The sequence below is a fragment of the Pteropus medius genome, unplaced genomic scaffold (genome assembly GCF_902729225.1).
Source record: "Pteropus medius unplaced genomic scaffold, Ma_sr-lr_union100, whole genome shotgun sequence".
Taxonomy (NCBI): Eukaryota; Metazoa; Chordata; class Mammalia; order Chiroptera; family Pteropodidae; genus Pteropus; species Pteropus medius.
In genome coordinates this window covers 1,007,589-1,030,324 of record NW_024347791.1, presented here as the reverse complement: position 1 = coordinate 1,030,324, position 22,736 = coordinate 1,007,589, and the positions used below count along the sequence as shown (strand labels likewise).

The window sequence follows — 22,736 nt, the reverse complement described above, 5'->3', positions numbered from 1 at the left end:
TGAACTGGCTTAAACTCAGAAGAGGATGTACTGGCTCTCATAACAGGGCAGAGTGGGGAGGGTCTGCCTGAGGAAGACAGGAAGGAGGAGGAGCCATCTCGAATGCCATCAGCCCATGGGTCATGCGCTATCCCTCAGATCAGTCATCGTGACAAGAGCGATGTGGGCAGATAAATGGTCCAGCCTCGGTCAAGTACCACCCCACTGCGCCCCTCTTGGAGCTGGAAGAAGGCCTGTCAGCAGAAGAATGAGAGAGAGACCCTGGGCAGACCAAAGCGATGGCAGCGCTGCAGGCTTTGTTCATCTTGTAATAAATTTTGTAATAATTTTAGATTTATTAAAAAATGCAAAGATAGCACCCAGCTTCCCCTGATGGTAACATCTTACATAACCAAGATACGTTTGTCAAAATTAAGAAATTAGCACTGGTACATTCCTATTAGCTAAACTTCAGACTTCATCCATATTCACTCATGTTTCCACTAATGTCCTTTTTCTGTTCCAAGATCCCACCCAGCATGCCACATTGCATTTAGTCACCGCGTCCCTCAGTCTCCTCTGGTCTGTGAAGGTTTCTCATTCTTTCCTTGCTTTTCATGACCTTGGCAGTGTTGAAGGGTACCGGTCAGGTATTTTGCAGCATGTCCCTCATTTTTGGTTATCTGATGTTTTCTCATGACTGGTCTGGTTCATGGGTGGGGGAGAAGAGCACAGAGGTGTGGTACCCTTGTCACTGCTGCGCATCGGGGGGTACATGACATCCACATGATTGGTGATGTTAACCTTGATCATTTGGTTAAGGTGGGGTCTTCTCCCACTTTACAGATCGGGAAACTGAGGCTGGAAAGGCTAAGCTGCTTGTGCTTGAGTGAGTTTTGGGACAGAATGCAGACCAGGCCTGTCTGACTCCCAGTACCCCACAGTTCCTTGGCATTTTAGGCAGGGACAATGGTGCAGGAGCCCACTTAGGAATGGGGACGTGAGAAAGGCTGCTTGTGGAAACTGCATGAGGTCTGCAGCAAGAGGACTTAGCCCAAGACTTGTTCTAGGGGAGCAAGGCCCTGCCAGGAGTGGCCTGGGGACTCGAAAGCCACGATAGACTCTAGCCAGGACGGGGAGAAAAAGGAGACAGGCTGGAACAAGGACCGTGGCTCAGCCGGGTAGGAAGGTTGAAGGAAGGAGGGAATGATGAGCATGATTGGGCCAGAACAATCCAAGAAGTCTCCCTGGAAGAGAAGGCTGCGATTGTAGGAAAAATCAGGCCAGCTGGGGTGTGAGTCTGTCCCAAGAGACAGGACAGCAAAGTGTTTAAGATCATGAGCCTTGGAGTTCGACAAGCCTGAGTTCAGTTCTTGTGCTACCACTTCCTAACGAGGTGGTCTTGGGCAAGTGACTGCTTCCAAAGCTGATTTGGGGTTTTCTAGCCCCCAGGCTTTGCCTGCCCTGCTCACCTGCCCGAAATACTCATTCCGGAGCCGGCTCTCAGACCGCCCCAGCCTGGACCAGCTACATATTTGGTGGGACCCAGAGCAAAATGAAAATGGGAGACCCCTCGTTCAAAAGTTATTAAGAATTTCAAGAAGGCAATGCAGAGCATTAAACCAAGTATGAGGTTATTCAAGGCGGGGGGCCCTGAGTGACTGCACAAGTCACGTGCCCGTGAAGACAGCCTAGTCCCCATCCCACAATGACCACCTTCACCCTGTGACATGATTTTCTCTACAGTTCCTCGGCCATTAATCACAAGCTGCCTGTCGATGCTGCTCAGGGCACTGTATCGAGCGGTTGCTTGCTCTCACATGGCTTCTCCTTGTCTTGCCCTGGGTGAAAGGTTGAATGAGATGCTTCCAACGGTTACATTTGATGTCCTTTAATTTTATGGCTCTAATATTTTTTTGCCAGGAAGTTTCTGAGCTCCCATGTCTCAGATACAGAATCCAGGGGTCAGGACTTCCCTCATGCTGTCTCCAAACCCTGACATCCCTGGGCAGTTTTGAGGTTTTAGATGAAATAAGAAGAGTTGGGAGAATTTCATTCACTTACATTTTGCCAATTTGAAATGTAAAATTAATTGTGATTTTTGTCATAATCACACAGTTCTTAAAGCTGCTATGGGCTCCAAAGGCCATCGATCCATCTCCAATGGTGGGGTCCAAAGGCATTAACCTTCCCCTCGACAGGGAGCTGTTAGCCAGCCTGACGCATTTTTATATTTTGTGCATTACTGCTTGTTTATTAACTTTGCTTTTTTTCTCCCCCTTACTGTCAAGAGGCAGAATATTAGAATCAGCTTGCCTGCACTCATCTCTTATCTCTGCCATGAAAACATGTACAAGTTGCTTAATCTCTCTGGGGCTCAATTTCTTCATCTGAAAAACCGAGACCAAATGAGTTCTAAATGTTCTGGTTACTATTGCTGCTTAAAAATTCTAGTGGTGCAAAACAAAACAAAACACATACACAGCCATTTTATTCTGCTCACAATTCTGTGGGTCAGGAATTCTGGAAGGCTTCAACTGAGCAGTTCTCACTTGGGGTTCTCATGCGGGTGGAGTCAGATGCCAAACGGAGCCACATTCATCCGCACGCTCAGCTGAGCTGCATTGGACGGCTCACTCATATGGCTGGCATTTGGTGCCCACTGTAGGTTGGTGGCTCTGCTGGAGCTGGTGAATGAAGTGCCTGCTTCCAACGTGGCAGAATCAGGGGAAATGGGCTTTTAACATGGAGGCTGGCTTCCCCCAGAATGAGCATCCCAGGAGAAACAGGCAGAAATTACATGGCCTTTCCGTACCTGGCCTTGGAAATCACAAAACATCGTTTCCACTGCCTTCGATTGGTGATCAGCAATCTACCAAGTCCAGCCCAGATTAAAGCTGAAGGGACATAAATGCCACCTCTTAACGGGAGGAGTGTCAACACTTTGGGAGCATGTTTTAAATCTGCTATAATATACATCAAGCACTTAGAATAATGCTTGGCACAGTAAGCCCTCGGACATGTTATAGCCCCAAGAACAGAAATGGATGATGCAAAATGGTTTGTTGAAACACTAAAAGTAGGGACAGAAATATTAACAAAAATTCTGTAATTCAGAATAAAGCATAACCATAAATAGTGAATAGGATTTGATTTGCCTGTGGAATGTGCTGGTTCGGAGAAGTATGATTTTATAGAAGCAAAGAAGAAAAGCAAAAATAGAAAGTACAACCCTAAATACCTGAAAACGGAGTTGCGTCATCCCTGTGGCCAGTGTGGGGTCTCTCATGTCAGGTCGTCTGGTGCTGGCCAGGAGCCTTTGAAGTTTCCACATCTTTTTCCCCACACAACAATCAAGGCATTGCTCTGGGAACCAATGGAGTGTTTCTAGAACAGCACAAAATAAAGCTTTTCAACACAAAATTGATGACTTCCATCACTAAAGGCAGAGAAGAGACCAAAAGTACAGAGAGAGGTATTATTCAAGGTGGCCTCATAGAAAAACCAGGTACAAACCATTCTATTGCAAGGACATTTATAAAGCCAGCCACACAGTGAATGACAAGTCGGAGAAAACAGATTAAGCAATTGGCAAAATTATTTTATTTTTTATCAAATAATACTATTGGGAGTGGGTGGGAGGGTCCGTGAAATTAATGGCCAATGATGTGGAAGATCAAGAATTATCACACATGCGTGCTGGCCAATATTCCCTTTACAGATGCACAAAACCAGAAGAGGGTTGGCATCTCAGACTTTGGCACCCGTATGGGAGCGTGTGGCAGGAAAGCCCCCTTCTTTCTCTTAGCTGAACCCTGGCTGCATTCAGTGAGGCAATGTGCCCTGCTCTCAGCCAGTCTTGAGAATCCTTTTCCTGACTTCCCAGCCTCCCTTGCAGCTAAGGTTAGCCATGTGACCCAGTTCTAACCAATAGGATCTAAACAGGAAGTAGCCAGAGGATTTCTAAGAAAGCTTTACCTTTCCTTTTAAAAGAAGTCAGGCACAACTGGTGGACCCCAACTTTCTTCCCTCTTTGTCCCACCTGGAATGCTGACATAATGCTGAGGCCAACTGTGGCAGCCATCTTGTCCCTCATCAAGGCTTCTTGTCACATGAGGAAAACAGCCCCTAAGTGGCAGGCGTGTACCTTCTCCTCTGTCCCCAGATTCCAATCTCTCCTCCTCATTTTTACCCAAGCCATCGATGGCCTTGTTTCCCTAGTCACCGAAGAAGCAGAACAATGAGAAGAGGCCCTGCCAATGTCTACACTCCACAAGGCCAATATTCCATGATGCCCTAGGACCCCCGCCCCCCACACGCACCTCCCCGAGGATGCTCCTTCTGCATTTCCCCTCTCGCTCCCACATCCTCATTTTCACTTTCCCCTCTCCAGGATCGTTCCCAGCAGCACACACGTCCCACTATTTCCCCACCTTTAAAATCTGTAGACTTCACATTCCCTTATTTCTCTTCTCCTTTATAAAAAGAAAAAATACCCAAAGACCTATCTGTATTCACTCACCCCAAATCTTTTCCATCAAGCCCCTCCAGGTGGTCCTTGTTCCTCTCCTACTCATTGTCAAGGCCACCAGGTTCTCACCTCACCTCTGACTTGACCTGTCAGTCACGTTAGACACAACCAACCACTCCCTCCTCCTTGAAATCTCTTTTCACTTGAGAGTAAGCTCCGTGAGAATGTTTGTTGTCTTATTCACTGTTCCATCTTTACTATCATGGGTGGGGAGTGAGGGTGGCGGGGTATTCAACACTATTCATTGAATTAATAAAGAGACTGCTAATTGTCCCCAAATATCCACTCTCCCCTTCTTTGACAAAAAGAAAATAAAAGTTTTTGCCAAAATACATAGCTAACCAGATAAAGATAGCATTTCCCAGCTTACCATGCAGATAGATGTGGCCATATGACTGCATTCTGGCCAAAGAAATGAGAGCAGAGACAAGTTGTGCAATTTCCTGTTCATGCCCTCAAAAGGAAAGATGTGTACCTCTCCTTTGTTTTTCAGCCCTTCCCTAGGTTGGAATGGGAATGCAATGGCAGGACTTGGAGCAGCCATCTTAAACCAGACGGCAGAGCCACCTAAGGGTTAAGGAGGTAGGTGATAAAATAAAAAGCTGCAGCCTATCAGCACTGGTCGCATGATGCTCAGACTGTCGTACGAGAAAGAAAATAAACTTCTATCTTATTTAAATCACCGTTATTTTGACTTTCGTTGTAGCAGACAGACCTATATACTCAGGAATGCACCTTTATTAATTAGACCATTTGTAGTTGGATTTTTTCCCATCACCTGCAGCCTGATCTGCACATATACAAAGAAACGTGCTCCACAATTTACTTTGGTCCTGTTCATTACGCAACATCGATGCTTCAGGGGAGGACAGTCTTGGTTACGTTGATGACTTTGTGAGCCACGATGTAGACCGGAAAGGGACACTGAGATCAGGACTAACTTTTGGCCACCGCGTGGGCTGCAAGGAAGGGCACAGCTACAGCTACGTGGATGGAGGCATCTGTCAGGAAAGCCAGCACTCAGCACGATTCACGGTGAGCAGCTGGCAGGCAACAGCGTGACTCCTGATCTTCATTCGGTACCAAGAGAAACTGAGATTGGTGCAATCGAACCAAGGCCACTGAGTGGACGTCTTTGGGGCAGCTGTCAGAAGAAATGGGCTGAATAAATATCTGCTTTTCCGACCTGAGCCACTCTCACTGTCGAATGAAGGTGCACATCAATTTTTTTTTTAAATGAAGGACAAGATTAAAAGCCTTTCTCTAGGACACAATAACACCAGGGAAAACCATCCCTTTGATTTTAAGAAACATCACTTGTCTCTGCAGTCAGCACCTTGAATAATCTGATTCTGTCACATTGGGGCTAAATTCATTTTCACAGTTGATGAAAAGGTACCAGGGTCTTGTAAGACCAAACTGTGGGGCAAATTTCTTCATTCCCAAGAGCCTGACTCTGTCCCAGCACTTGATGATTTTCTCCACTGCTCAGGGGGAGAAATCAATGACACAGCAATGAGCATATTAAAGCCACATCCAAGGGCGGATGCCACCGAGAAGGAAGCCTAATCCTCTCTAGCGTGGAATGGAACCAAAGCAGAGTGCTGGGCGGGCTGTTTGTCCCCATGACTTCCCAGCTCTCCAGCGTGCTGCATGTGGCAGCTTTTCTTCTGACGGGCGATAGAAGGAGGCTTCCGTGAGAAATCGCCTCCTTGTCACCTCAGGGGCCGTGTCCGATCGGCAAAGCCCAGAACCAGGCTCTTGTCCCCATCCGCAACAACCTGTGGCTGAGTGATGGGTTGTTTGGCATGGCAAAACAAACACTAAAAGCAAAGCAGCTACCTGGCTGGAAACCCTGTGCTGCCGGACAAGGTAGCTTGTCACCGGGCCAGACAGGGGGGCCTGGCCCATGCATCCACCTGGCAAGCAATGATTGCGGGCCTACTGTGTACCAGGAACACAGGGCCCTGGAGGATCAGTGGTGAACAATAAAAAACACAGAAAGATGACAAACAAAATCATCTCTCTTGATGAAAGGAAGCCTTTTTTTATTGTAATAAAACATACATAACAAAATACACCATTTTAAAATGTACAGTTCAGCGGCATTAAGTACATTCATATCGTTGTAAAAGCATCACCATCATCCATCCCCAGAACTTTTTCATCTTCCTGAACTGAAACTCTGTCCCCATTAAACACTAATTCCCTGTTCTGCCTCTGGGAATTTCTTTTCTACTTTCTCTGTCTCTATGAATTTGACTATTCTAAGTACTTCAGATAAGTGGAATCATACAAGATTTGTCATTTTGTGTCTGTTTTCTTTCACTTAGCGTCATGTCTTCAAGGTTCGTCCATATGGCAGCATGTTATCAGAATTTTATTCCTTTTATAAGACCGCATAATATTTCATTGCATGTGTTTGTTTTACATGTTTACACATGTTTTGTATTTTGTTTGTCCATTCGTCCGTTGATGGACATTTGGGTTGTTGCCACCTTTTGGCTCTTATGAATAATGCTGCTATGAACGTTCGCAGACAAGATGTCTGAGTCTCTGCTTTCAGGACACTCCTTCGGGTATATACCTAGGAGTGGAATCGCGGGCTCACATGGTAATTCTGTATTTAACTTTTTAAAGAGCTGCCAATCTGTTTCCACAGCAGTTGTACCATCTTACGTTCTATTATTAATTTTAAACTTATTTCATTTAGATTTTTTAAATTAATGACAAATCTTCTCTTAATTGGCCTAAGATGGGTGGTTCGCCTGGGCACCTTGTGCCGTTGCAAAATTCAAGATGTCACGGGTGGTCAGGGCAAGGGTCCTCTGGGGGTTTTCTGAGGTTCTTGGATTAGAGGACTGAGATGCTAGGACTAAGACGCGTGTCGCTGTGGGACGGGGTCTGTGAGTGCACTCCAGGCCAGAGTGGCGGCGTGGCCTCGGTCAGCTATGTCTTCCCCAAACCACAGCTTCTTCAGAGGAAAGCTGGCTGCAGGGGCGGTGGCTGGGCAGGGGCAAGAAGTCCTGCTGAGCAGCAGAGCCGGGCTGTGGGAACGGAGAGGAAGAGGCAGGGATGAGACAGATGGAGGAGAGGAGAGCAGGGCCTGGGGTCCCACCTGAGCGAAGCCATGTGTCCCGGGCACCCTGCCTGGACTGGCTGGGCCTGGCATCATGTTTGGGAAGGGCCGAGAGACGAGAAGATCATTCATTCATTCGAGAAATGTCCTCTGAGCACTGTGCCCACTGGGAGCTGGCCTACGGAGGTAAAAAGGCCCGGCCCTCCTGTGCGTCTGTTCTCACCAAGTCTATGCAGCTGATGAAGATCTCTCCAAAAACCCACCCCCAACTAACAGCCCCTGTTCATTCGGGGTTCGGCAGGTGCTGGCTGCATTCTAAGGACCTTACACCGATTAGATTAACATTAGTCCTTATAACAACCCCCGTTTTACAGGCGAGAAGGCAACTGCAGCTCAGAGAGGTCGAGTCGCTTCCCCAAGGTCACACGGCTCCGAGTGGAGAAGCCCAAACCACCTCATCTCCCCAAACTGCCTCTCTAAATGTGAGAGCCCTTTCTGAGGACACGGAAGGTGACTCAGGCCAGGGGGCTGACATCACACACGCCACAGGATCTGATACTTTCTGAAGTCCCTCCTAGTGGCTAGGACACCACCGAGGATTTCTCCCTCCAGCCCTCCCCTGCTTTCCCTAGGTCCTCCTTCCTTCTGCCCAGTCCTGCCATGGCCACCCCCAGCCTCAGCCCTCTGCAGTGACAAATTCCCCCTCCTTCTGCAAAGCAGCGACTGACACACCCACCATGGCCCCACCATGCAGCCTCCACAGAAAGCCTGGCCCTCTGATAGCAGCCCCACCTCCTTGAGAGCAGGCAGGACTGCTGAGAGCAAATATTTTTCCCCGTTGTCACATAGAGTAATAGACTCTTGAAAAATCACATACTCAGAGGATCACAGCTGAATCTTATAATCTGAGACTCTCCATCAAAGAACCTTAGAACCATCAACTAATAGAATCTCCGAGTCAGTGACTCGAGAATCCCCGAACACTACAATCTCTGCATCGCAGCCCAGGAGCAGCCCAGGTGGGTGGCCCAACACAGGACAGGACAGGGGAGCGAGGGGTCAGGGAGGTGAGGAAGCCTTGGGGTAAGGGGGCAGGGGGTGGAGGAGGGAGGCTCAGCCTGTTGTCACGCTAGAGGAAGCAGTTGGCGGGTGAGGCCTGGCTCTGTTACTGATGGTTTTTAATTATGTAAATCAGCCCAGGGCCTGCGCCTGGCACAGGCTTGGCATCCATCAGCTGGCAGCAGAATTAATCAATAAATAACCAGCTGGATGAGGTCTGGGCATGAGCACCCAGTCACACCCCCACCACCACCCCAGAGGGGTCCTCCCAAGCCAGCCGGGGTGGAGGGATTACATGGGAGCTGCAGCTCAAGCTGTCAGCGCACTTGCACAGACATGTACACACATGTGCCCACACATGCACGCACATGCGTCTTTTTACCACACATGCAGCTGCAGCTTTAGACTCACCATGTAGGTGCACAGGTGGGCACACCTGCACATAAACCCTCGGCCACAGCAGTCCCTGTGCCCGGCACACAGAGCCCAGCACATGCCCAGAGATACAGCAGCAGGAGGCAAGTCCCTCATTCCAACCTCACTCTTGTCATTTCTGAGGTGGTGCAGAGCTCTGCAGCTCACTGTCACATCGCTTCACCTCCACAAAGACCCTGTGAGGCCAGCCCTGCAGGGCTGAGGCCCTCATTTCATCGATGAAGAAACTGGGGCTCAGAGAGGGGATTTGCCCAGGATTACAGCCAGGGGTCTGTCCTCCAAACCCCACCCTCACTCAAAGTTTCAAGGAGGCTGCAGGCCCAAGAGACGTAGAGAAGAGAAGTGGGGAGCGTGGAGATGCTGGGTCCCTGAAGCTACCTGGGCATGGGCCCAGCCCCCACTGAGGGCAAGGCCCTTGGCGACCTGGCAGAGCAGGGGAGTCCAGGTGGCCCAGGCAGTGGAACTGGGTGCTGGCCCTCTCTGCTGTCCTAGGGAGCTGTGATGAATGGCTCTCTCCTGCCTTTGGCACACTCGCTCCTGCTCCCCATAAATCAGCCTCCTCCTCTCAGCCTTGGCTGTTCCTTGATCACTTTCCAGCATTAGGGTTGGGGTTTTTCACCATCCCTAGCGGCAAGAGGGGACAGGCGGGGAGAATCATAAAATTAATGGACAGATTGTCTCTTCCCCTCTCTTCCTCCTCTCTGCTTCCGGCTGTCTGCCAGCCTCTACTCCTCTCTGGATGGGATCACTAAATACTGAATGAAGAAATGAACCGAGACAGAAACGAATTTCTGAGACATGGAGCGCTGTGGGTCTCTGTCTCTTGGTCCTCTGACTGTGCAGCCGGGGTCAGCTCTCAGCATCCCCTTCCCTTAGCCTCAGCCCAAGTGCTTCCCATCAGCTACTTCCCCAGGAGGTGGGAAGAGAAAGTGGGAAGGCGCCTCCTGTGGTTAGAGCTCTGGGGGTGGCCGGAAAGGAACCCTGAGCATCCAGGGCTCCAGGGCCTGTCAGTCTTTCAGAGTCACCACCCCTGAAGCCATGACGAAAGCCGTGGGCTTTGGCAAAGGTCCAGTATGCACAGCACTGAGAACTCAAAACGGTATAGTGCAGTGGTCAGTGACTTAGCCTCTGGAGCCAGCCTCCCCACATCCAAATCCAGGTTTGGCCACTTAGTAGCTGTGTGACCCTGGGCAAGCTGCTTCGCTTCTCTGTGACTTCGTTTCCTTCTGTGCAGAGTAGACAGAGTAATTATATTTGCATCATTTAGTGAAGGGATACATACTCCTTAGAAGAGTCACTGGTAAGCACAGTCAAATGCTCCAAAAATTAGAACTTGTTACCAGAATTAAAAGCTCTGGTGGCTGGTGCCCAGACATTTGTGTGCATCTGAATCTCCTGAGGGCAGTTAAAACCCAGAAGGCTGGCAGCCCCACCGCCCACCCTTGCCCTCCCTGGGTCCAGGGAGAATTTTGCGTTTCTAACATGTGCCATCAGCTGATGCTGGAACTGCTGGTCTGGGGCTCGGGGGCCACACTTCGAGAACCCAGCGAAGCCCAGGTTGGCGCTCGCTCTCCAGCTCAGCTCCCCTGCCCACTCCGTACTTGGGTACTGAGGCCCAGATTGGTGAGTGAGTGCCCAAGGCCACAGGCAATGAGGATGACCCAGGCCTGGGCTCCCAACAGGAAGGGGAGGGCCCTGGAGGTAGAAGTGGCTCCATCAGTACCACCACCCACCCTCCTTACCACCACCACCCCCTTCCCCCCACCCACGGCTCCAGGAGCAAAGAGTCAGAATTTGCCTTCCCAGCCAAAGGTAATCTTTTAATCTCTTTGGCTTTAATCTTACAGCCCAGCATAAACCCAAATCCACACTGAGAAAGCAAGAGGGTGGGGGATACGGATCTGGCATCCTGGGGAGGCTGGTAATCCAGGCTTTAACCCCGCACTTCACTGCAGCTCATCCCATCACCTCTGCTCTAGGGTGGCATTTCTCATAGAAGCTGAGGAGGCAAAGAGCAGCCAGATGGGGTGAGGCCAGGTCGAGTCATGCGTTAAAAAGACTGTACTTTGGAAGGCAAGGCTTTCTTAAACCGGACACAAAAAACATTAACCGTAAAAGAAGAAAAAATGGTAAATTGGGTTTGACTCAAATTAAGAATTTATGTCCAGCGAAAGACACCGTTAAGAGAAAGAGAAGCCAATCCACAGATGCGAAAAAGATATTCCAATATATACATCGGACATATCCAGCATATGCAAAGAACTCCGAGAAATCAACAAGAAAAAAAGAACACAATTTTTTTAAACAGGCAAAAGATACGAAGCAGCACTTCACAAAAGAGAATATCAAAATTACTTATACGCACATGAAAAGGCATTCAACATTAGCGACAATCGGAAATATGCCGATTGAAATCACTATAACCTACCATTCACACCCACAGGAGTGGCCAAAAATTAAAGTACTGGTAACATCCAATATTGGAAAGATGAGGATCAGCTCTCCCGTACAGCTAGGGGGAGTGTCGGCAGTTCAACCTTTTTGAAGAACAGTGTGGCAGTTTTTTACCTGTTCTATGACCCAGCCGTTCCCTTCCTAGATGTTTATCCGAGAGAAGTGTAAGCATATGTCTACACAGAAACTTGGCCGTGAATGCTCACTGCATTCACTGCAGCTTTCTTCATGATAGCTTTGGACAGGAAACAAGCCAAATGTCACCAACAGGCGGATGAATAAACAAATGGCGGTCTAGCCCCACAATGGAATATTATTCAGCAACAAAAAGAAATCAACTGCTCATATACAGGCCACAACCTGGATGACTCTCACAGGCTAAGTTCAAGAGGCCAAAAGCAAGAGAGCACATGGTAACTCTGGTATATGAAATGCAAGAAAAGGCAAAACCGGTGTCTAGTGACGGAGGTCAGAATGGCGGCCTTTGGGGGAGGAGAGTTAGAGACTGGGAGGAGACATGAGGGAGCCCTCTCGGGCCTGACAGATGTGGAGGGGAAGGGGCATGGACTAGGTCGCTGGGCCTGGAGCACCTGGGACTGGGCCTGCAGGAGAGTGTCAGGGAGTTTTCCCAGATGGGCCACCCGCATCCCCAGGACTCCAGCCCACCAGTATCCCACCCTCCCAGGAGAGCGCCTTGCTCCTCCCAACTCAGTGCCAAGCTGCGCCATCGCTGCCATCACCACGATTCCTTCTGGAACATGTCTGCAGGCACAGAGGCCATGCTTTGTCCTCTCTCCCCCCAGCTCCCCATGGTTGTCCAGCAGAACCCCGTTCCCCAGGGCTGGAACTGCTACGAGATACTAAGAGAGAAATTCAATCCCAAACTACAAGCCCCTGAAGGGGGTGAGTCTTGGCGCCCACTGCTGGGGCTCTCTCCCTCACCCTCTCTGGCTATTTGGTCTGAAATAGTCACAGGACTATGGAAAACGAGACAGGCTTCACTTTGGGGTACACGGGACTCTACTGTACTCTCTGGCAGAGACTGCGGGGTTCCCTTAAAATATCCTGTCTCCTAAATACCTTAGTAACAAACACTCACGTAGTGACGTGCCCAGCCGAAAGATTCCATTTCTCAGACTCCCTTGCAGCTAGGAGAGGCCAATTAGGGGTGAGCATCAGCCATTAAGTAGGATAGAGGGGAACACCTGGCTTGTCAGTTCCCACCCAGCCCCACCCCCAGAAAGTAGAAGTGATTATGGAAATCCAGCAGCCATACTGGAGCATGAGGTGACCTTCAGGGTGGAAGCCATATGCTAAGGTTGGTGGGACTAAAGAGAAGGAGCCTGGGTCCCTGGTAACACCGTTGAGCCCCCCACCTCCTCTGGATGCCTACCTCCTGACTTCCTTTATGTAAGAAAGAGAGAGAGAAGCCTCCGTCTGCATCACGCTCTAGTCTCAGCAATGAGAAGCAATCCCTAACTGATACGCAAAGGCCTGTGAGGCAGTATTACTGTGCAACCCCCACCTCTTTCATCCCCCTTTTACAGATACACCCCCAGCCTTCCTGCCTCTCTGCTTCCCTGTCCGATATCCAGTTGCCAGACAGACCAGCATTCAAATCCCAGCTCCCAGCAAACTGTGAGTCAGCCTTGGCTTGGCCTGGAGTGGGGCCACAGCCCAATGTCAATGGTCCATGCAGATCTGCGGCTGGAGCTGTAGACACAAGTGCTGTGGAGACAGCAAAGCACTGGCCTGGCTGTCATGGCTGCTGGAGAGATAAAGGGGGGGCCAGGTAACGGTTACAAAGAGCGAACAAACAAGCAAAAGGAACACCAGCTGGGCGGGGCGAAAGTCTCCTTTAAACTCCTCCTCTGCCCTTGCGACATGAAAATGAGTCTTTGGCGAGAAGCTCTCAGGTACAACTAAGGTTTGTGGTTCTCCTGCAACCCATCCATGACCACCCTACGGGACTATGCCACAACACATGGCACAGTGGCTGAGAACTCGACAAGGGCACCAAATCGCTGCTCCACAAACTGTGCCATCTCGGGACAAAGTCTTTATCCTCTTTGTGCCTTAGTTTCTTAATCTGTAAAACGGGCACCCTGGGGTGGCTGGAAGGATTATGGGAGCTGACCTGGGAAGAGCTTAGAGCTGTGCCAGGTACTCAGGAGGGGTGATTAAGGATCAGCCTTTGTGATCACGGTGAGATCTTCCTTTCTTTATTGTCTGTTACAGGAAACTGAATTTACTCACCAGTTTTGGCACATTTCATCCGCTGACTTCACACTCACGGCTCTTATTATAATTAACCCTGTGTAGAGTCTCCTGGCGCCAGAAGGAGCAACCCAGAGCTTTTCCTCTCGCTTAGGTTGATGCAAGTAAAAATAAGTGGTGATTATAAGCGATTCATTTGTCAAGCACAAGGTCAAGAATCACGATTTGCCCATGTTATCAGGCAGCACCAGGAAGCTCCCTGCATCCCAAGCTATCTCCCCTCTGACACTGACTGAAATTCCACCCTTGGAGCCAGAGAACCCCTAGGAGAGGAAGCAACTCAGTAGCACAGCATCTTGGAGCAAATGCACATATCCAGGTCAGCCAGGGGGAGGGAATCAAGACAAGGACGGGGAGGGCAGCGCCATGGCAAATTTTGGACCTTCTCAGGGTAGTTGAGGATTCCACAGCCACTAAAGGCTGTGAGTTCAGTCTCACTCACCTACACACACACACATAACCCATAATCGCTTTACCCCGGCAGTAGGGACTTAAGCCGCTATCTAGGCTAGCCCCGCCCCCCGCCCCCAGCTGCACCAGCCACCTCTGTCCCAAGGTGGGGGGAGGTTCCCAGAGGCTCAGCAAGGAAACCCTGCAGGGCTGGAAGCTGCATCCAACAGAGCTGCCGTGGTAACACACAACCCTCTCCACACACACACGTGCGTGCACACATACACTCACTCGCTCACTGGTACACGGAGACAACACACTAGACACATACACACACTGAACTGTCCTCCTGAAGGCATGACGAGTCCAGAGAGACTACAAAGAGCCATTCTGTCATGGCGAAAGCCACCCCCAGAAACAAGGGAGACACCACAAAGAGGAACGGCACACACAGGCCACCTTGCCGGGGCGCTCTCACCCCGTGTGCCCATCCCTGCCCCTGCCTAAGCATTCCTCACCCAGATGCTCTCAGCTTCCTTCCTCATGGGAGCCCCTGGAGCCAAACCCCACAGGGTTCCCTTTCCTCCCCCATCCTTTCCCAGTACTCAGCCCTCCCCCCAGAGACTTCTCGCTCTCCATCCTTCCTCCATTGACTCCCCTCCTAGCCCTGGGAACTGGGAGAACCCAGGAACATTTTTCTGCCATTTTTCTGCAGTCTCCCCAGCCCATATCACAGGGGCTATCTACAGCGGGTGCTGGGCCCCAAACCCTCCCCTTTCTGGGGCTCACTCCCCTCCATGAAGCTGTTGGCTCTTCTTGTTTTCTAGCAAGTATGTGAAAACACAGATTAGAGCAATTAGAGAAAAGTCATTGGAGGGCAAGGTAGAAGCCACCACCGCACCTAATTACCAGTTCCAGCAAGGCATGGTGAAGTACAGACCCACTTGCATAGGTTACAAATTTGCAGAGTCCAAAGGAGGAAGGGGTGGGGAGAAGGGTAGCCAGGTTCCATTTGAGGTTCTCTTGCTTTTGTTGAAACCTGCTCTCTGCTGTTTGCAGCAGCTTTCACATCCGTGTTCCCAAGAGAGGTAGGGCAGACAGGGCAAAAATTATTTCAGTCCCATTTTATAGAAGGGGAAACTGAGGCCCAGGGGATTGGGGAAGAACAGATGCAGAAGGCCCAGCCAATTGGACTGGTCTCCTGGCTGAAGAGTGGCCCCAGTCCCCAGCAGAGGCCCCCACTGGCCTTTGATCCTGTTTCCTGCCCGTCTCCTCTCTCTGGAAAGAATCAGCAAAGGGCTGAGGTGCAGGGTGGGTCCAGGATCAGGCCACAGGCATGCTCATGGTGCTCATGGTGGGCTCAGCATCCGCATGTGGGTGACCTCGCCCTTCACCAAATGGCAGGATTATTTAACTAAGAGCTGCCGTCCCCAGCTGGTCATGTTCTGCTGAACCTCATACAGAGATGTACTGTGTGCTTTTTACCCCTAGTAGAGAGAAGGGGAGGTTTTGTCAAAATCCAAGTGCGGGGCATCCATTTTCATCCCCCCTTATCCTATAAGGCCCTTCCCAAACCTAGTGGGGCTCCTAACCTTCCAGTCCGGCTCACCTTGCCCTGGCCCTGGGCCTGGGTGTGAAGGCAGTGGTGAGGCAGGGTTGCCCCCTGGTGGTGATGGCCTGTACTGCCCACTGAGACTCCAACCAGGGGTCTAGGTAGCAGCGCACCTCCAGAACTGCCTGGCTGAGCAAAGGCGCATGGAGCCCTGAGAAGGAGCTTCAGGAGTGCCTGGAAAAGGCAGGCATGGCTCCATTCCTGTTTCAGCAGCAAGGTGTATAAGAGGCTCCTGGGTGGCAAATGGACACCAAACGAGAGGGCAGGGAAGGATGCTCAGCATCCAGCATAGCCCATCAGAGGGGCTCAGGAAGTGTGGATGGATGGATAAAGGAATGAGGGGATGAATGAAGAAATGAATTTATAGTTTCCTAAAAGGTGATGTTAAATATCACTAGTAATATACAAGGTCATATTTAGATAATAGTGATGAACTTATTTATTTTAACAACTGTACTTATTTTGAAGTGCGTTTGACATATCTGGCCCATCAAATCCATGATATAAAGTTTCTTTTTAAAACAAATATCTTTATGTAAAAAGGGTCGATGTAAAGAAGAACATTAGGTAAATAGCATGCAGGTGCCTCAGGACTTAGCATAGAAAGTGTTCGATAAATGGGACTGTAATAAATGAACGCATGAAGAGCTGATTATAGATGATCTATACAGAGCAGTAGGTCAAACTTGGCTGTACTTTGGACTCAACTGAGGAGTTTTAAAAAATATCTCTGGTCAGGTATGTGTCTCTGAGTGTGGAGTGTCTGAGGAGGAAGCTGGTGTGTCCTGGACAGCTCCCAGAGAGGAAAGCCACAAGCACCCAATCTGGGCACAATACTGGAGTTAATGCAGCTGAGATAGTGAAACTGCTGTCATTGGAGGAAGCAAGTCGTTCTTGGGTGGCCTGGGATTCCTGTGCTGGGTGAAAGTTTGGACTAGATGAACTCGAAGGTACACAAGGAAAGCAAAGTGAGCTAATATTTACGTAAACTAGTTTCTAAGTTGACACCAAGTGTAAAGTTAATGTGTATTTACTGTGGTTTTAACATACTGATTATTTCTTACGTAGTCACCCTGCACATCATGCTTTATTTGGCGTATGTCTTTATTATCAGTTAATACAAATATTACTTTTTGTGCAGAACATATAAAATTTGCTATCTTGTGTTTATTTACAAGTAAGTTCATTTATGGGACTTTTCTCCCCTAAAAAAAATCCCCTTCTTGAAAACCATGACAAGTTAATTATGAACGTCTATTAATATAATGTTGTTAATGTGGTTATAATCTGTTTATCTGTTTTCACTGAATTCCGATTGGCTAATAACAATTTCCAGTTATTTTCTTGATTAAAAGTTGAGGGAGTGTTTGGTGTGGGATTTGTAAGGAGCGCTGTCTGCTTCTAAATCCACACATAGTCTAGAACGGGCAGGCGGAGTTAATATTTAAAATGTGAGGTGTTCCATTGTCTTGTTTAATACTATTGATAAGAGAAAAGAATTTCCAATCATGAATTTTCATGTCTCTATTTCTGGGAAAGAATTGATAAAAATAAATTTTGTACTATTTGGAAAGATTAACATTCAAATCGAGATTGAGCCGGATTTTTGTTATCAGTTTAATGGTATTCAAGTAGCAATTTTTTTTTAACTTTAAACGGATTTTTTAAAACATAAAACATGAATAGATTTTTCATAGCACAGGGTCAAAATTAGTTCTGTTGATGGCAAGTTATTCGATATTAATTCCATCTTATGAACAAATGCAATTAAGTTGCAAATCCTTTAACAGAGTGTGGTGTTAGGCCAATATTTTAATCGGTGTTAGGAAATGTCCGATTAGCATCCCCGAGGAACAAGAAATCTTTGGCATAATGTGGAAAGCACATATATTCGTTTTCAAGCAGTGCCCTTCTCTCTTACATGGCTACAGGGAATATAAACCGGTACATCTGCTCTCGAGGGCAATTGGACAGTATCTACCTAAATGATAAATATGCCATCTCTTTAATTCACCAGTCCTACTGCTACAGATTTATCCTCCAATATACTCACACAGGAGCATAATGACATGTGTATAAAAAAAGTCATTGTAGCATTGTTTGAACAGCACATGTTTGGGAATGGTAGAGGACTGGTTAATAAATAACTGTATAACTATTCTTTGAAATATTACTTGGCTGTAAAAAAGAATAAGAGTTCATCAATAACAAAAAACAACCCAATTAAAAACTGGGCAAAGGACTTGAATAGACATTCCTCCAAAGGAAATATACAAATGGCCAATAATCATGTGAAAAAGTGCTCAATATCATTCATCGTTAGGGAAATGTGAATCAAACCCACAATGAGATACCACCCCACGCTCACTGAGTATTATTAAAAAACAAAACAAAACAGAAAATAACAAGTGTTGGCAAGAATGTGAAGAAATTGGAATCCTTGCATTACTGGTGGGGACATAAAATGGTGCAGCTGCTGTAGAAAATGGTATAGCTGCTCATCAAAAAAATTAGAAAATTACCATGTGACCCAGCAATTCCACTCCTGGGTATGTTCCCAAAAGAATTGAAAGAAGGATGCAAACGGATATTTATACACCTGTGTTCATAGCAGCATTATGCACAATAGCCAAGAGATGGAAGCGACACAAGTGGTCATGGGTATATAAACGGATAAACAAAATGTGACACCCATGCAATGGAACAGTATGCAGCCATAGGAAGGAATGGAGTTCTGATACATGCTACAACAGGGCTGGACCTTAAAAACATTATGCTTAAACATTACAAAGACTGGTGGTGTTTGCACAACATCATGAATGTCATTCGTGCCACGGAATTGTACTTTAAAATAGTGAAAATGGAAAATTTTATGTAATATATTTTAACACAATTGTTTTAAATTTATAATGCAATTTTTAAAGGGAGGGGTTGTGGGAAGTCTAAATCCCCTCTCTTTGAATATAGGCCAGCCTTGGTTACCAGCTTCCAACAAAGTGATGCTACCTGAATCTTAGGCTGGGTCCTAAGAGGTGTCTACCTAGCTCTCCTGGCTGCAAGGCCCGAGCCAACATTGCAGGGTAGTTCAGCTACCCTGCAGTGTCAGCCACAGAGACCTCATGGAGACAGGGAACGAGGTCAGCAAGACATCAGACACATGAGAGAGATGATCCTAGTCCCAGCCTCAAGCCACCCCAGCTGACACCAAGGAGAACAAAACTGAGCTCTCCCATGAGCCGATTTGTGAGCAAAATAAATGGTGTCGCTGTTTTAAGCCACTAAGTTTTTAGGGTAGTTCACTGTGCAGCAATGGGTGAACAGAACAGTAAGCGCATTAGCAATGTATTAAAATTTATTGCAATTTAATTTACGAATAATCAGATACAAATAAAACAGCTTTTGACTACATAAATGTCTCTTGCAAACCAACTGGTAAATTGGATGTTTTCACTCTCATAGTCTATATCCTGCCTCTATAAAATCATTAAAAGTACAAAGATGCTTTCACCTGATTAGTGAATGAAGCTGAGGGATAAGTGGGCTGGAGAGACAGGAACATATGCCCATCTGGAAGGCCCCTTATCCAGAAGGCAAAGATATGGGTGGGAAAGAGAAAGGTCACAAGGGCTGCATAGCATGGCTTACAACGCAGCAAGGCCAAATTAAAGACAAACCTGGTGAGCGGGTCCTTGAAATAAAATCCAGAAAGTGGAGGAGGGGTATGAGAGATTTGTATGTCACGCCAGAGAGGGTTTCAAGAGGATTGAGAAGAAAGTTATGTGGCCAAAGCAAGAGAATTTCAGACCAGAACCACTGAGGGGCTGAAGGTTTATGAGATAAGTTTAGAAGATTTTTAAAACAAACCCACGATGTGTCCTCCCCCAAAGATCTCCACTGTCTTTCCTGTGTATTTCCTTCATCACTCCATCACTCACTGGGACTCCTGCTTGATGGTTTCCCCGTGTGTCCCTCTGTATGAGTCAGAGTAGGCTAAGCCCTATAACAAACACCCCAAAACCCAGGGGCTCAACTGAACACAAGTTTGCTTCTAGGTCTAGGTCTTCTAAGTGTTCCTTGCAGCTGTTTGGTGCCTAGACTGCCACCAAGGGAAGAGGCTGGGGGGAGATTATGGGACCTGGGCCCCTTCCATCTCCAGGCTCCATTCTCCTCTAACCCAGAGTCCTCGCCATCCAGCCAGTGATGAGGACAGAGAGAGATCATCTCATGTGGGGTTTGTGGGCCAGATCTGCATGTGGGGTACACCCATCAGCCAGAACTTCATCACATGGCCACCCTTACTGCAAGAGAGGCTTAAAATGGGGAGAAAGAGGAAGAGCCACCTCTGCTGACTCCCCTAGTATAAGACCCCTGGGTGCCAGTTCTCATCTTTCTTGTTCACAGTGCCTGGCACCATATCTGGCACAGACATAGAGTCTATGAGGGAATGAATGGGTGCTTGGCCTGGGTCTTGGGCACTGGGTTGAGTGGGCACTTCCCTTATGAATGCCACGGGGTGGGGCAGAGGGAAAGATGTAGCCATGTCCATTTATCAGATTAGGAAACTGAGGCTCTGAGACCTAAGCATCATGCACAAGGCCACACAGGCAGTCTGTGTCAGAGCCGGCTCTCAAACGCAGGAAGCCTCTGCCGCAAAATGTCTGTTCTCTCCACTCTCCTGGCTGCCTCTCCAGTACACACACTCGCTGGTTCCAGTCTCATTACCTTCAGGGCTGCTCTCCTTCCTAACAATCAATGAACCATGTTTGACAAGCTGTACGTTCCTTGGGGCGGCAGCTGTATCTCTCTCATCCCTATGTGCCCCTTGGCTACCGGCATAGTCCTTGAACACAGTAGGTGCTCACACCATATTTGGGGGATTAATTTGTTCACGCCGGCTCAGGCTTCATGCCTTGCTGCTCGCACCGTATGGGGGTCACTTACAACTTAAAAAAGAAGTGGAGGGGTATTTATTATATGGCCCCTCCCTGTGCAGAGTTAGAGCTGTCTCCCACAGCAGGAACAGTGCCACCCTGAGACTCTCTCCTGAAGCACAGACGAGGGCTGTATCACATGAGGGCCAAAGCTACAGGTGCCACCTTGCCGCCATTGAAGCGAGACCATGAACCCCCACCACACACACACAGAACTCCCTTGCCCCAGCTAGTGCTAGGGAGAGTCCAAGCAGTAGTTGGTTTCTGTCCGTGGTGCTGAACTCCCCTCGATCCCACTTCGTTCTCTAACCCAGCAGCAACTTAGAGCCTCTTGGGGAACTAAGCAAAAAATACAAACTACTTGCCCCCTTCTTTAGAGACTTGTGTTCTGAAGATCTAGGTTTGGGCCCTGGAATGTGTTTTTACCAAGCACCTGTGATTCTTGGTACCGGCAAGAGGTCAACTCCTTCACCTAAGTAGTCAGTCTTTGTGAAGTGCTTGCTTTGTGCCCAGCACTACGCCAGATACTACAAGTTATAGGGATGCATTGAATAGGGTCTCTGCTCTGGGGGGCATTTACAAAGTCATTCAGGAGGAGATGTAGGGAGGGAAGGAGGGAAAATACTCCCTCTGTTTTGTGTGGACACTGTGCCAGGCACACACTTTACCTCTATCATGCAAAATGAGATAAGTAGGTATGTATAAACAGTAGCGTTCACAACCACGACACTGTACCTTTCCTTAGGGTCTTAATCCCTTCTCTGCAAGGCAGTGTGTGATGCATTCTGCTCTTTCTGACTTCCTCATGGCTCAAGACCCAGATCTAACATCACCTCGCTGCCCCAAAGACCCCCCAGATTTGAGTCCTCCTTCCTCGTGCCCCATGGTTGCATGTAATCATCAGTTACATGACATGCCATGTATTCAATACTGCCCCGACTGGGATTTGAACTCCCTGTTGAGAGTAGGGCTTACACCTGATTCCCCTGTGTAGCCTCTAACACAGGGATACACACATACACACACACTCCAGGAGAGGAACAGTAAATTTTTATTGGATAGATGACTGGGAAGAACGGTAATGTGTCCAATGGAAAGTGGTCCCGGGTTACAAAACAGCTGGGACAAGTGCTCAGAACCAGAAGAAATCAGAGTGGGCCTCGGGGCCAGGCAACGGGCCAAACGCAAATCAGGCAGGGGCCAGCATCCAGTCAAGGTCTGCCTCTCCTTTCTCCGGGTGTTTGGGGAGAACAGGAAGTGGAGTCAGGACAGCTGTGTCTGACGAAAACAGATGTTCTCTGGGCCCGAATGTGGGGCATGGAGGAGGGGCCAGGGGAAAGAGAAAGGGAAGGGGGAGGGCCATGTCCGGCAACATGGAATATCCACAGGCCCTCTTTATTTAATTGTATTTTTCGTTATGGAAATTTTCAAGCACACATCGAAGAACAGGGAAAGCACAATAAACGCGCACGCGCGTCAGCCAGCGTCAACGACCATCTTCATTTTGCCGTTCTTATTTCCTCCTCCCCTCGAGCATCTTTTTAAAAAAATTCCAGATGTTTTTTATTTCACCTATAAATATTTTTAAATGTGTCTCTCACATATCAGAACATTCGAGAAAAACTCAATATTGTTATCACACTTAATGAAATTGACAATTTTTAATACCATCTAATACAAAGTCCATGTTCGAATTTCCTCATTTTTTTCAAAAATGCCTTTTTAGGACCGATTTATTTGAACCAGGATCTAAACAAGGTCTATATATTGCATTGTGTTGCTGTGACTCTTAAATCTCTTTTAATCTCTAACAGTCCTTTCTTCCTTCCTTTTTTATGCCATTTTACTTGAAGAAACCAGGTCCTTTGTCCTCATTGCTGATTTGGTGGATCGATCCCTCATGGTGTCATTTAACATGTTCTCCTGTTCCTCCCCCCACCCCGACCCCCGCCTATTTCCAGAAACAGGTATTTAGACCCAGATGGTTGG

At 48.1% G+C, this 22,736-nt stretch overlaps 1 protein-coding gene across 2 annotated transcripts in view; it reads right to left on the bottom strand.

Moving 5' to 3' along the window:
* Window positions 1-7,243: 7,243 nt before the first annotated feature.
* MFNG (MFNG O-fucosylpeptide 3-beta-N-acetylglucosaminyltransferase) overlaps window positions 7,244-22,736 on the bottom strand; it is a 31,299-nt gene continuing 15,806 nt past the window's right edge. Inside the window, exon 8 of one of the 2 annotated variants that reach the window (XM_039877748.1) lies at window positions 7,244-7,557. In XM_039877748.1, coding sequence (XP_039733682.1) covers window positions 7,386-7,557 — 172 coding nt within the window. In that variant the 3' untranslated portion in view covers window positions 7,244-7,385. Of the gene's footprint in view, window positions 7,558-21,780; window positions 22,320-22,736 lie in introns of those variants that run through there. The other variant, XM_039877750.1, reaches the window with a different exon arrangement.